At 39.0% G+C, this 13,618-nt stretch overlaps 1 protein-coding gene across 2 annotated transcripts in view; it reads left to right on the forward strand.

The window, feature by feature from the left end:
* TOM1L1 (target of myb1 like 1 membrane trafficking protein) overlaps nt 1-13,617 on the forward strand; it is a 47,569-nt gene extending 33,952 nt beyond the window's left edge. For both annotated transcript variants that reach the window (XM_058704678.1, XM_058704676.1), the window contains 5 exons: nt 7,802-7,853; nt 9,743-9,848; nt 10,454-10,535; nt 12,928-12,992; nt 13,480-13,617. In XM_058704678.1, the coding sequence (XP_058560661.1) occupies nt 7,802-7,853; nt 9,743-9,848; nt 10,454-10,535; nt 12,928-12,991 (304 nt within the window). In that variant the 3' untranslated portion in view covers nt 12,992; nt 13,480-13,617. The remainder of the gene's footprint in view (nt 1-7,801; nt 7,854-9,742; nt 9,849-10,453; nt 10,536-12,927; nt 12,993-13,479) is intronic.
* The last annotated feature ends 1 nt before the right edge of the window (nt 13,618 follows it).

Genomic DNA, 13,618 nt, shown 5'->3' on the forward strand with positions numbered 1-13,618 from the left:
TGCTGGGCACTTTGCTAAACTGTGTTTGTTTATTCATTTAATCTTTGCAAAAATTTTTGGAGCTGTGCTGTTACCATTATGCACATTTTACAAGAGAAAAGGCTGAGACTTAAGGAATATAAACTGCCCAAGTTCATATAGCTATGCAGTAGCAGGTCTGATGAACTGATAGTTCACTAAAAAGATATACAAATGGCTCATAAACATAGGCAGTGATGCCCAACCTTATGTACAGTTACAGAAATATAAATTAAACTACAATGGCTTTTTTCAAACCTCTCAGATGGCTAAAAGTCTAAATGTTTGTTAACCTGCATTATTGGCTATAGAAAGACAGATTCTATCACAAAATTAATGCAGTTCTTATGAGGGAAAGTGGCAGTATCTATTAAAATTATAAGTACATTCACGTTTGAACCCACCATATCTCATTTCTAGGAATTCATACTCGCTTATGCAAAATCAGTTGTTTACAAAATTACTCCTTACAACATTTGGGCACAGCTAATAATTGGAAACAACTCAAGTATGCATCATTGTGGCCTAGTTAAATATCTAAATAATGTATTACCAGGCAGCTGAAGGACAAAAGTAGGCTGTCTGTAGGGGGACAATCACCAGTGTATTATAAAGTGAAAAACTGGAAAGTAATGTGTGTACTATCTTGCATTTGTGTAAGAAAGTAAGAAATAATGTAAACATTTGCCTCTTTGCATAAAGAAATACAAGAAGGATTCAGAAGAAACTAAAAAAGGCAAGTTTCCCTTAAGGTTAAGAAGAGGCAAGATAGAGTAGATACAGCAAAAAATAAATAGAAGTTAGATTTTCTTTACATCAGAAGCTGTTGTTTTTTCCTTTTAATTGTATATATTTTAGGTAATAGGCGATGCATTTCCATGGTTCAGGTATCAAAGTGATACCTGAAAAAGTGATATGAAAAGATATACAAGGACGTTACTTGATCTCACCCCACCTCCATCCTTTCTGTCCCCCTTCTCCTTATGTCACATTCTGCTGCTACCCTATAGCCACTTTATTTGTCCTTCCAAAGTGACTTTAGGTAAATAATGAATATGATCTTTTTTCTTTTATTAAATGCAGCACACTGTACAAACTCTGCTGAACCTTGCTTGATATCTTGACATATCTTGATAAAAGTACATATGTTTTTATATCAGTGGATTTAGATATATTTTTAGAGTTGCCTAGTGTTTTTATCCAGTGTGACCAATCACTGCATTACTTTTATATATTGAAAAAGGAGTGGGGGCAGGGGGCTGGAGGGAGAGGAATGAGAAAGGAGAATCAAACTGAGAAGAAAGAGGAAAAAAAAGGAGGGGGGTTAGTTGGAGAGGGAAGAAGAGGACCAAGGAAAGCTTCCTGAGTTGGGAAATGATAGTGCCAGTGGCTATGTCATGAGCCATTAGTTGGGTCAGTACCTCTGGTCTTGATTAAGTGTGATGCAAATAATGTTTCAATGCTGTAGGCAGATTTCCAGGAAGTTGCTTAGTAAATAATGTGATCTAAAGTAACTGATTCTGTTTTCCTTTATCCTGCAAATCATGTTGAGTAATGAGAAGGAGTGAAATATAGATGAAATCCTATTACACAAATATCTGTATAAAGCTTATAAAAAGATAAAATACTAGCTAATAGCTGCTTATTTTATTTTATTTTATTTATTTTTTGAGACAGAGAACATGAATAGGGGAGGGGCAGAGAGAGAGGGAGAGAGAGGGAGGGAGGGAGGGAGGGAGGGAGGGAGGGAGGGAGAGAGAGAGAGAGAGAGAGAGAGAGAGAGAGAGAGAGAGAGAGAGAGAGAGAATGAGAATCCCAAGCAGGCTTCACACCCAGCACAGTGCCCAATGCAGGGCTTCATCCCATGACTGTGAGATCATGACCTGAGCTGAAATCAAGAGTCAGACACTCAACTGACTGAGCCACCCAGGTGCCCCATAGCTGCTTATTTTATTTTATTTTTTATGTTTGTTTATTTTTAAGAGAGCACACACGAGCAGGGGAGGGGCAGAGAGAGAAATACAGAATCCAAAGCAGGTTCCAGGCTGTGAGCTGTTAACACAGCACAACATGGGGCTCAACCTCACAAACCACAAGATTATGACCTGAGCTGAAGTCGGACGCTTAACCAACTGAGCCTCTCAGGTGCCCCATAGCTGCTTATTTTAATCTGTAATATCATGGATCTCATGCTGTAGTGTGCATAAAAATCACTTGGGGGATTATTAAAATAAAATTGCTGGTCCCCAGAAATTCTAACTCAGTAGAAAGACTCTTTAGTTTTAAAAAGCATCCCAGCTGGGGGGCCTGTGTGGCTCAGTCAGTTGAGCATCTGACTATGGCTCAGGTCATGATTTCATGGTTCATGAGTTCAAGCCTTGTGTCAGACTTGCTGGTCTCAGCACAGAGCCTGCTTTGGATCCTCAGTCCCCCTCTCTCTGCCCTTTCCCTCACCCCCTGCTCTCAGAAGTAAATATTAAAAAAAAGCATCCTAGGAGAATCATAAAGCAGCACTTTGCTGATTATACATTAGAAACCCTATAACAGTTGTCCACCCAGTATCCAGATACCAAAATAATTGTAGTTCTGGGAATTCACTGGAGCAAAAGATAATGTGTAATATCAGTATTTGGTTTTCTATACAAAGACTTTTGTATCTGTTTTCTGATTTTTAAAAGAGCTTATACATGAGTGAAACTATAATTAGACCAGGTTTTTAACAGTGTCAGGAATTGAAGCACTAAAGTTACCTAAAGCATATGTCTAGGTTAAAGCCTATTCTAGATCACATATGAAAGGCAAAACCAGCCATCAAAAATGTCTTAGGGTCTTAAGAATTTTCCACCCCTCTGTGTTTATTCACTATCACAGAACAAATGAGTAATGGAATTATTCATGACAGAAAGGAATCTGGAGAAACAGTGATTATGGGATAAAGTAATAGGTCATATTCATAGTCCACTTACTATCAGGGAACACGCTAACAAGAATAAGAAATGTTTACTAATTACTTACTAGTGCTGGAAGGTGGGCACTCCATCATTCTCATTTCTTCAAAAGTGAAGGCTAAGGAAGATTAACCTGCCCAAAAGCATTGCCCAACTAGTGCAGAAACAGGATTCAAATTCAAGTGGATCTGATTTCAGTGCTTGCTTTCTTTTTTTCTTTCTGTGCTTTAATTAATTTTTTAAAATTTCCATAAGGTAAAGTTGACCTCTTTGTTTTTCTTTTGTGTGCAGTTCTATGAGTGTTAACATATGTACGGATTCATGTAATCACCATCACAGGGTACAGAATAGTTCCATCACCCCCGAAACTCCCTTGGGGTACTTATTTATAATGCTTCCCTCCCACACTCACCCCCCAGCAACCACCAATCTGTTCTCCATCACTATAGTTTGCCTTTTCAAGAATGATGTCTAAACAGAATCATACAGTATGTAATATTTCTAGAAAAAGTTCTGTAAAATTGGTGTTTGCTTCATGTATTCTGAACCTTGGTTATTAAGTGCATGTATATTCAGGATTGTTGTGTCATTTTGGTGGATTGACCCTTAAAGAATTATGCACAGTTCCTTTTTGTCCCTTGTGAGTTTCCTTGTCCTGATGTCTACTTTGGTACTAATACAGCCACATTAGCTTTCTTTTGATTAGTGTTGGCGTGGTATATTCTTTTCCATCTTTTCACTTTTAAGTATATCAAAATATTTGAAGTGAGTTTCTTATAGATAGCATATAGTTGGGTCATGCATTTTTATGTACTCTCATAATTTCTGTCTTTAATTGGTATGTGAAGACTACTTATATTTAATGTAATTATGTTTGGGTTTAGGTATAGCATTATATTATTTCTTTTCTGTTTTTCCCCCTTTGTTGCTGTTTTTTTTTTTTCTGTTTTTCTTTCACCTTTTGGATTATTTGACTGTTTTCAGTATTCCATCTTACCTACTGTGAGTTTGACTGTAACTTTGTGTAGTTTATTTTAGGGAGGGGACTGGTTGTTCTAGGGACTGCAATGTACATAATATTTTAGTCTGCTTAGAACCAGTATTTTACCACTTGAAGTGAAACGTAGAAAATTTAGAGAACCTTCCTTTATATTATAGTTATTGTATATATTCTACATTGAAAAAATACCAACAAGCAGTTATAATTTTTGTGTACAACTCTCAAATATATTTTAAGGAATTCGAGAAGAATAGTTTTTTTGTTTTTACCCAATATTTGCCATTTATGTTGATCTTTTATTTTCTTATATAATTTCCCTTCTCTCTGAAAAGCTTTCTTTAGTGATTCTTTTAGGGCAGGTCTATGGGCAGTGAAAATCTCGTCTTACTTCATGTGAGAATGTCTTTATTTCATCTTTGTTCTGAAGGATGTTTCAATGGATGTAGAAATCTGAGTTGATGGTTTTTTCTTTCAGTTTTTAAACATTACTCCCACCACCTCTTCTGGCCTAAAATGGTTTCTAATGAGAAGTCTGTATCCATTCACATCATTGTTCTCCTATAGGTAATGTGTTGTTATCTCTATGCTATGCTTTCAATAATTTTTTTCCCCTGATTTTGAACAGTTTGATTATGATATGTCTGGGCATGGATTTCTTTTGGTTTATTCTGTTTGGGATTTGCTGAGAATATTAGTTATTGTGGCTGCCATCAAAAAAAAATCACAAACTGGGTGGTTTAAAACCATAGGAATTTATTTTCTCCTAGTTCTGGAGGCTAGAAATCTGAAATTCATCAGGGCCACACTCCCTGCAGGGCTCTAATGGGAGAAGCAATTCTTTGCCTCTTCCAGATTCTGATGATTGTCGGCCTTTTTTTCTGATTCCTTGGCTTGGCTCACATCACTCCACTTTCTGCTTCCACCTTCATGTTGCCTTCCCTGTGTATTTCAACTCTGCCTCTGCTTTTCTCTTTAAGGTCACTTGTCTTTGAATTTAAGGTACATTCGAGTAATATAAGGTATCACCATCTCAAGATCCTTAACTTAATTACATCTGAAAAGACCTTTTTATTCGGGCTACCTGCATGGCTCATTCCATTAAGCATCCAACTCTTTTTTTTTTTTTTTAATTTTTTTTTAATCTTTATTTTTGAGAGAGAGATAGACAGTGTGAGTGGGGGAGGGACTCAGAGAGAGAGAGAGACACAGAATCCAAAGTAGGCTCCAGGCTCTGAGCTGTCAGCACAGAGCCCGACATGGGGCTGGAACTCACCAGCCCTGAGATCATGACCTGAGCTGAAGTCAGATGCCCAACTGACTGTGCCACCCAGGCACCCCAAGCATCCAACTCTTGGTTTTGGCTCAGGTCATGATCTCACAGTTCATGGGTTTGAGCCCCACATCAAGCTCTGCGCTGAAAGTGCAGAGCCTACTTGGGATTCTCTCTCCCTCTCTGCCCCTCCACAACTCACTCACTCTCTCTCTCTCTCTCTCTCTCTCTCTCTCAAAAATAAATAAAAACTTAAAGAATTTTTTAAAAAGACCCTTTTTTCCAAGTAAAGTAACATTGACAGGTTGCAGGAATTAGGACAAGGACATACCTTTTGAGGGTGGAGGGCACCATTCAGTCCACTACACTGCATTTCTTGAATCTGTGGGTTTCTGTCTTTCACCAAATTTGTGAAGCTTTCAGCCTTACAGTTCTTCAAATATTTCAACAGTACACTTTCTATTGTCCTTCTGGGACTTTTGATGACACAAATGTTAGATCTGATATTGTCTTGTAAATCTCCAGAGTTCTGTTCATTAGTGTTTTCACTTTTTTTCTCTGTTTTGTTGTTGTTGCTTTTTGTTTGTATTTTTAAGATGGGATCATTTCTATTGATTTATGTTCAAGTTTGCTACTTATTTCCTCTCTCATCCCCATTTTGCTATGGAGGTCATTCTGTAAATTTTTTTAAAATTTCAGTTACTGTATTTTCCGATTCTAAAATTACTATTTGACTCTTCTTTAGGTCTTATTTTTCTTTGAAATGACTTTCTATTTTTCCAGTTTTTTTCATGAGTGTTCACAGTTGCTGATTGAAGCATTTGTATAATGGCTGCTTTAAAATCTGAGGTAGTTTTAACGTCTCTATCCTCTTGATATTAGCGTTTGTCGATGGCCTTTTTTTTTTTTTGCCTGTTGAAATTTTCCCAGTTCTTCACATGCCTAGTAATTTTGGATTGTATCTTGGGCATTTTTAATGTTATGAGACACTTGCTATTTATTTATTTATTTATTTATTTATTTAAAATCATAGGATTTTAGTGTTTATTTTTGAGACAGAGAGACAGAGAGGCAGAGCATGAGTATGGGAGGGGCAGAGAGAGGGAGACACAGAATCTGAAGCAGGCTCCAGGCTCTGAGCTGTCAGCACAGAGTCCAACGTGGGGCTTGAACTGACAAACTGTGAGATCATGACCTGAGTTGAAGTTGGATGCTCAACTGAATGAGCCACCCAGGCGCCCCAAGACACTTGCTCTTATTTGAATCCTGTTGAAGATGGTGCTACTTTGATTTTAGAAGGCAAACCTCACTAGATGCATGCCACAGTTTCAACCTGCCTTTTTTTGTGCTGTTCTAACATAGTTATGTTTTCAAAGACTTTGCAGTGCTTTTCAGATCTGCTTCCTGTGGGCCACCCTGAGGCCTGGATGGGTGTATATTCATTTCTCAACATCTTTTGCATCCTGACTGGGATCAGATCCACAGAGACATAGATCAGGAAGTGAGCCCAGGATTTCATAAACAACTTGAAGGTTGATTTTCCACATTCCTTCCTCTTTGTGATTTCTCTAGTGCTCTGCTTTTCTAGGATTTGCCCTTTTGGTTCTCCAGTCAGAAAGCTTCAGTTAGCCTACTATATGTCGTTTATTTCCTTGATTATGCTTGTGTCTAAAACCAAATGGTGGGACAGAAAGAATGAAAACAACAAAACAGAGTTTGCCCTGCCCTCTGGGATCACAGTTACACCTGTTGGAAGGAAGGGTCCTCTCAAATTTTTAAGCCTCTACAGGTCCCTGTTGGCTTCTGCTGTCACTCCAGCCATTTTGGGATTGCCTCAGCTTTAGAGAGGGAGAGAACAGAAAGGAAAGGAAAAAAGAGAGTAAGGAATTTCCACACTATCTCTGAGCATTAGGACTTCTCTTTTCTGCTCCTTGAGTGAAAACAGAAGGGCTTCTCCTAGAGCTGTCTGTCCTTACTGCCCACTCTGGGGTTTTAGGCTTCATTGCGTTCAGGTTCTGGAACACCAGAGGTGGGGGAAGAAAGGTACTAATGATCTGTGGATACTCAAATTCCAGTCCTTCCCAGTCATCCTGTAACTATTGACTTTTCAGTCCTCAAATATTTGCCCCATGTATTCTGTTCTGGTTTTAGAGTTGCCTTTGGTAGGAGAGATAGGGCAAAGTGTATTTGGTATAGATGTAGAACCAGGACCCTCCCCACCTTCCTTCCTAACCTCTACTCTGTATTGCGTCTCATCCTTCAGGAAATGATGGATGGTAGCTACTCTGATGGAAAGGTTAAAGGCTTGTTCTCACTAGTATACCATGTATACTTCAGGGTCTCAGGACTGCCACTGCCCAGGGACACCTTCTTTGTCTTTACTCCTTGGTATTTGGACATCAAAAGCTGGTGAGCATGAAAACCAGATGGCAATTGTTACATAAGATTAATATTCCATTGCAGTCTGAAAGTACATTTTAGGTTTTGTTTGTAGGAAGTCATCTTACTTTTTGCATTTGTGTTCTCGCTGTAGGGTAATCTTACTGTCTTATCATACTCTCCTAGGTTTACCCAAAGGACCGGCCAAAACATCACCACAAACCATACATATGAGAGCGTAAGTAATGAAACTTCCCGGGCAGCGCACCTAGTCAGCAGGTTGTCATGGCTAAGAAGGAATTCCTGGTCATTAAGTCTCATGTTCTGTTCAGCGTTTTGTTAAGACTTCAGCCCTTTTGTTCAGCCCTTGTTAGGACTTCTCTTTGTCTTCTTTTTAATCTTTCAAGATGGACAAGTTGAGTCTTACTTCTGTTAGAAAAATGGTTAAGGATCAAAATTCCTTTAGTGTTTGTTTATATTAGCTGTCTCCTCCTTTCCTTCCATCCTTTTTGATAGACTTCAGACAGGCTGTCTCATTCCTACCACTCTGCTGGCACACCTCTTGTCAAGGTCTCCCGTGATCTCTACATTACCAAATCAAGTACTGCAATTTTCAGTCCTCGTCTTACCTGCTTTATCAGCAGCAGGTGACAGTCAGTCACTTCTTCCTGTTTTGCACATGTGGCTTTCAGACACCACTCATTTTTTTTCTTCTCTTGCCTCCTTTCCACTATGTCTCCTTTACTGGTCCCCACTCTTCTACTGGCCTTTGAGTCTTGGAGATCCCGGGGCTTAAGTTTCAGACTTCTGCTTTCATTCTTCCATGGTCTTCTGGTCTCTTATCTTAAAATACCATTCAGATTCTGACAACTTGTAATTGGTATCTGCAGCCCATGATCTCCCTTAAACTCAGAACTCAACTTTCCGAGGAAACTCTTCTTGCTTTCTTCCTAGTCCTGGCTCTCCACCTGCACCTCCTGTACTCTTCCCCACCTCAGTAAAGGAACCCTCCACTATTGCAGTTGCTCAAGTCAAAACCTTGGAGACCAGTGCTTGCTCTCTGCCTTTTTACCGTTTCTCTTCGAACAGTGTATCCATTATCTAGCTGCTTCTCATGGCCTCCACTTCTGCATTGCAGTCCAAGCCATCAGAGGGATATTGCAGTGGCCTCCTAAGGTTACCTTGCTTTAGCCTTCACCTCCCTCTCCACCCTCACCCCCACTGTGCAATCTCTTTTCAAAACAAACCAGAACTATCCTTAAAAAAAAAAAAAAAAAAAAGTAGTCATATTAACTGCTCTAAACCCACCTAGGATTTCCTTCCTCCATTTCGCTCTGTAAAAACCTGAAATGCTGATCTCACACCTTCCATTACCTCTTCAACTTCACCTCTCTTCCTTGGCTCACTCTGCTCCAATGACACTGGCCTTCTCTGCTTCAGAGGATGTGACCTTGGGCCCCCACAGATAATCAATCACAGCACCCACATCAGTCAGGACTCTGCTTAAAATGTTCCCAACGGTGAGGCATTCCTTGACCGTTACTGTCAGAGCAATAGCCTACCCCATCTACCTGAGCCTTGTTTTTTTGTTTTTTGTTTTTTTAAGAGTGCTTGCTATCTAACATCTCTTTACATTTGTTTGCTTCAAGGGGGCAGGGATTTGGCCTGTTTTATTTATAGCACCTAGTAGGTGCCCAAGATTTATTCATGAAGTGAATGAGGAAGATTATGAGATTAATCTTTATCAGTACTGATTTGGTGCTGTTATCTTATGCGTTTCTGTAGGGTAAAGATTTAGTTTCCTGTTTGAGGCTGAGATTTTTTAGTGTGAAACAACAGACCCTAGACTGAGCCATACAATTCTTTTTTTTTTTTTTTAAAGCAAAATGTTAATTTTACATTTTATATGGGAAATGAGGTGCAGTGGGCATGAAACCAGAGAGAAAAGTAATAAGTGTTATAAATGGTTATTAACCTAAAAAAGTAATAGTTCATAATTTCTAATTCTTGTCCAGTTGGGAGGATATGGTAGTTGGAATAGTGCCACTTAGAAGCCTGGTAATCTAAATAATAAAAGAAAAACTTAATGTAGAATGTTTATTTGAACATGTACTGTGTTTTCTTCAGTTTCCAGAATATTCAAATTCAGTACTACTACAGCCAGTTAATGTGCAGAACGTTCCAGCAACACCATCAAGCCAGAGACTGCCATCCTTGCCCGTCAGTCATCCAGGTACTTGAGACCTGTTATTTGCATTGAATAAGGGATCTTGTAAGAGTATAGGAGTCTGCCGGAGATTTACTGCTGATTGAAAATAGAAAGAGAGGAAACACTAGGACTTCAATGTGCTTCTTTGAGTAAATGAAGTAAATTCATGGCTCATATCATTATGACCGACATTCGATTATAAAAAATGCTTCTGTGGTGCTGAATGTTGTATTTGAAATGCTGAGGGAAATGAGTCTTTAGTGGAAGTTTGCAAATCCTTTTGTTCTCTATAGATTTGTTGTACTGGGGAGTAGCATCAGAACACCAGTTGTATTTGTTTCTGGCTGTCAGTGTTTCGTTGGGTCTCATGTTTGAAGTCGCAATCATAAAGAGATTATTAATTGTGTATGTGTTCTTGAAAAGCACAATGTGTGTTTACTGGTGGGCTTTAAGTCGCAATCATAAAGAGATTATTAATTGTGTATGTGTTCTTGAAAAGCACAATGTGTGTTTACTGGTGGGCTTTAAGTCGCAATCATAAAGAGATTATTAATTGTGTATGTGTTCTTGAAAAGCACAATGTGTGTTTACTGGTGGGCTTTTTTTGTTTTGTTTTGTTTTGCCTGAAGCAATGGCAGAGAATGATCTCCAGCCACCCAATTACTACGAGGTAATGGAGTTTGATCCCTTGGCTCCTGTTGTCACTACAGAGTAAGTCATTTACAAAATGATTAATTTATTTTTTGTCTTGGTTCCCTTCAGTAACAGAGCTAAACGGGGCTTGGTTATATATTTAACTTTGTTTAGGTCTTGGCAGAAAATAATGATCTTATTAAAAATGACTTATGAGATTTTATGGGGACTGTTGCTCTTTTTTTTTAAATTAATTAATTTATTTTGAGAGAGAGAAGGAGTGTGAGCAGGGGAGGGCAGAGAGAGAAGGAGACACAGAATCCGAAGCAGGCTCCAGGCTCCGAGCTGTCAGCACAGAGCCCAATGCAGGGCCCGAACTCATGAGCCATGAGATCATGACCTGAGCCGAAGTCAGACGCTTGACTGACTGAGCCCCCCAGGTGCCCTTGGAGACTGTTGCTCTTAATGGTCTTACTGTGCTCAGCCTTGTGACTAAAAAATAAAAATGCTGGGGCTGCACATTAAGAAATAACTGGAACCATCAAGTACATTAGTGGATTCCTTGTAGATGCCTTGGGAGAAAGGTTCTCTCTAGTTTGAAAAGGACACTATATTCACTGATTGGTGACATAAGTAACACCTCATTGATGGATTATTTGAACTGTTCTTTGACTAATCACAAATAAGAACTTGTTTTTAGTCTTCACTATATGTCAACAATGTGCTTAAAATGGATTAGTGTAGTCTTTTTAAGTTGAAATCCTTGGAGTACCATTATTTCATGATTTCATATTGGTGGAGTATATATAAATATTTATGTGATGGTAGGCTCTTTAGAGCTTTAATATGCTTTGACTGACAGTTTACCCCCAAAATTATTAAAGCAAGTTTATGGAAACCGTTGTTCAGAAACAGGCAGCCTTTAGGCAATATCTTATTTACAGCTGTGTTTTGTTTGACCCATGTGGAATTAAAAGCATGCATTTAAAAATTAATTGCCAGAAGTTAAAAACTGGGATATTGTTAAAAAGAAAAAAAACAAAAAACACAATTCTGGACTTTGGATTCTTTTGATGCTATGGCAACGCCAGTATTTTTTAAATGCTAGCAATAGGTTGGGGCTGAATAGTAGCTGCCTCCTCAAGACAAGGTATGCTGTGTAGTTCACCAGGCCCCAAATGGCCCTCTATGCCCATTTATTTGATCTGTCTGGCATGTGTAAACATTTGAGGTTTTGACCCCTGGCTTTATTTTTAAAAATTTTTGTTTTTAGTTTTGAGAGAGAGCAGTAGCAGTGGAGGGGCACGCACACACACACAGACACACACACACACACACACAGACACACACACACACACAGAATCTGAAGCAGGCTCCAGGCTCTGAGCTTGTCTGCACAGAACCTGACCCCTGGTTTTAAACCACAAATGTAGTGATCCATTTGAGTATAATTTATGAATTTTAACAGACTTAGGAGTTCAGTAAGAATTTTTTTCCTAATGTAGGGTTGCAAAATTTCCCTAGGTCATTCTGCTTGATAAAGTATCACTGAATGTATTAGTAGCTTAAAGAAATAGAGGGGCGCCTGGGTGGCGCAGTCGGTTAAGCGTCCGACTTCAGCCAGGTCACGATCTCACGGTCCGTGAGTTCGAGCCCCGCGTCAGGCTCTGGGCTGATGGCTCGGAGCCTGGAGCCTGTTTCCGATTCTGTGTCTCCCTCTCTCTCTGCCCCTCCCCCGTTCATGCTCTGTCTCTCTCTGTCCCAAAAATAAATAAAAAATGTTGAAAAAAAAAAATTTAAAAAGAAATAGAAATTGCATCCAAACAGGAAGTTAAGTTTAATATATTCTAGTTAATTAGGAAATTGTTGTCAGTAGATATGACAGTGCAACAGATATTAAATGTGAGAATGGGTGGCTCAGGTCATGATCCTGTGGTTTGCAGGTTCAAGCCCTGTGTGTCAGGCTCTGTGCTGACAGCTCAGAGCCTGAAGCCTGCTTTGGATTCCGTCTCCCTCTCTCTCTGCCCCTTCCCCAGTCATGACACTCTGTCTCTCTCATTCTCTCAAAAATAAATAAACATTAAAAAAGTGGCCCAGGTGTTTGGACTATAATAACATAGGTGGAAATACTAATATTTTTAAATGTTTTAAAACCTGGAAAAACTATACAATTTTTTTTTATAGGCAGAAAGGAAACTGTTCAAGTTTGAGCCACATTTTTCATTAAGTCACAAGTAAAATGAATTGGTTATATGAAATACATATTTATAAGATGCAAGGGAATTACAGCATTAGACTCTAAGAAAGCTACTATGTAAGCTTCAGGGCAGAGATCTGTTTTTATTCACTGATACACACTGAGTACCTAAAACAGCACCAGATTTTTAGTTAAGGTGTTGGCAGTTAAAGCCAAAGTAGTACTTTGAAACTGATATATAACCTTTTTGCCATGATGGCTTGTTTGTTTCAGAGCTGTTTATGAAGAAATTGATGTTCATCACCAGAAAGGAGCCCAAAGTCACAGTGACTGTTGAGGTAGACTTCAATGACACAACTTCTGTTGCCCACTCTACAGAATTCCTGTGTAACTGCCACTTTGTGTGTTTAGTATTCACATTTTGTGAAGGCCATCTGAGTCTGACACTTTGAGTGTAAATCTTAGTACAAAAGCTCATCTCAGTCACTCAAACTGGAATGAAATACCTTAGTAATCTTATTAGCTAAAAATAATCTTTAGAATGTAGAAGTTGGTTTATGGTATAGAAATATTAATGCTAACAAAAATAATGATCAACAGAAACTTCTTAGCACTGAAATAGACATGTATCTTTTATGTACAGTTAATGAGTGGTAGAACCCACTCATTGCTCATCCAGGGAGGCCTGGATTCCTCCTATATGCTGTATTAATCATACCATTTTATTTACTAATGAATGCATGGCCACCAGTAGCCCATTAACCTTGTTTATTCCCCTCACACCCTCCTCCATGGAAGTAATACATTCCCATGTTTCTGCATTAGGTTGTGAGTCTCTCGTTATCCAGGAATGGAGAAAGAGAAGGAAAGGCTGAAGGCCGGCTGTCTTCTTCTTACACTAGGTGGAAGTGGGTGACCAGCTCACTAACTGCATTTAGAGGTGTCACCTCTCCTGTGCAGCTTG

The sequence above is a fragment of the Neofelis nebulosa genome, chromosome 16, assembly GCF_028018385.1.
Source record: "Neofelis nebulosa isolate mNeoNeb1 chromosome 16, mNeoNeb1.pri, whole genome shotgun sequence".
NCBI lineage: Eukaryota > Metazoa > Chordata > Mammalia > Carnivora > Felidae > Neofelis > Neofelis nebulosa.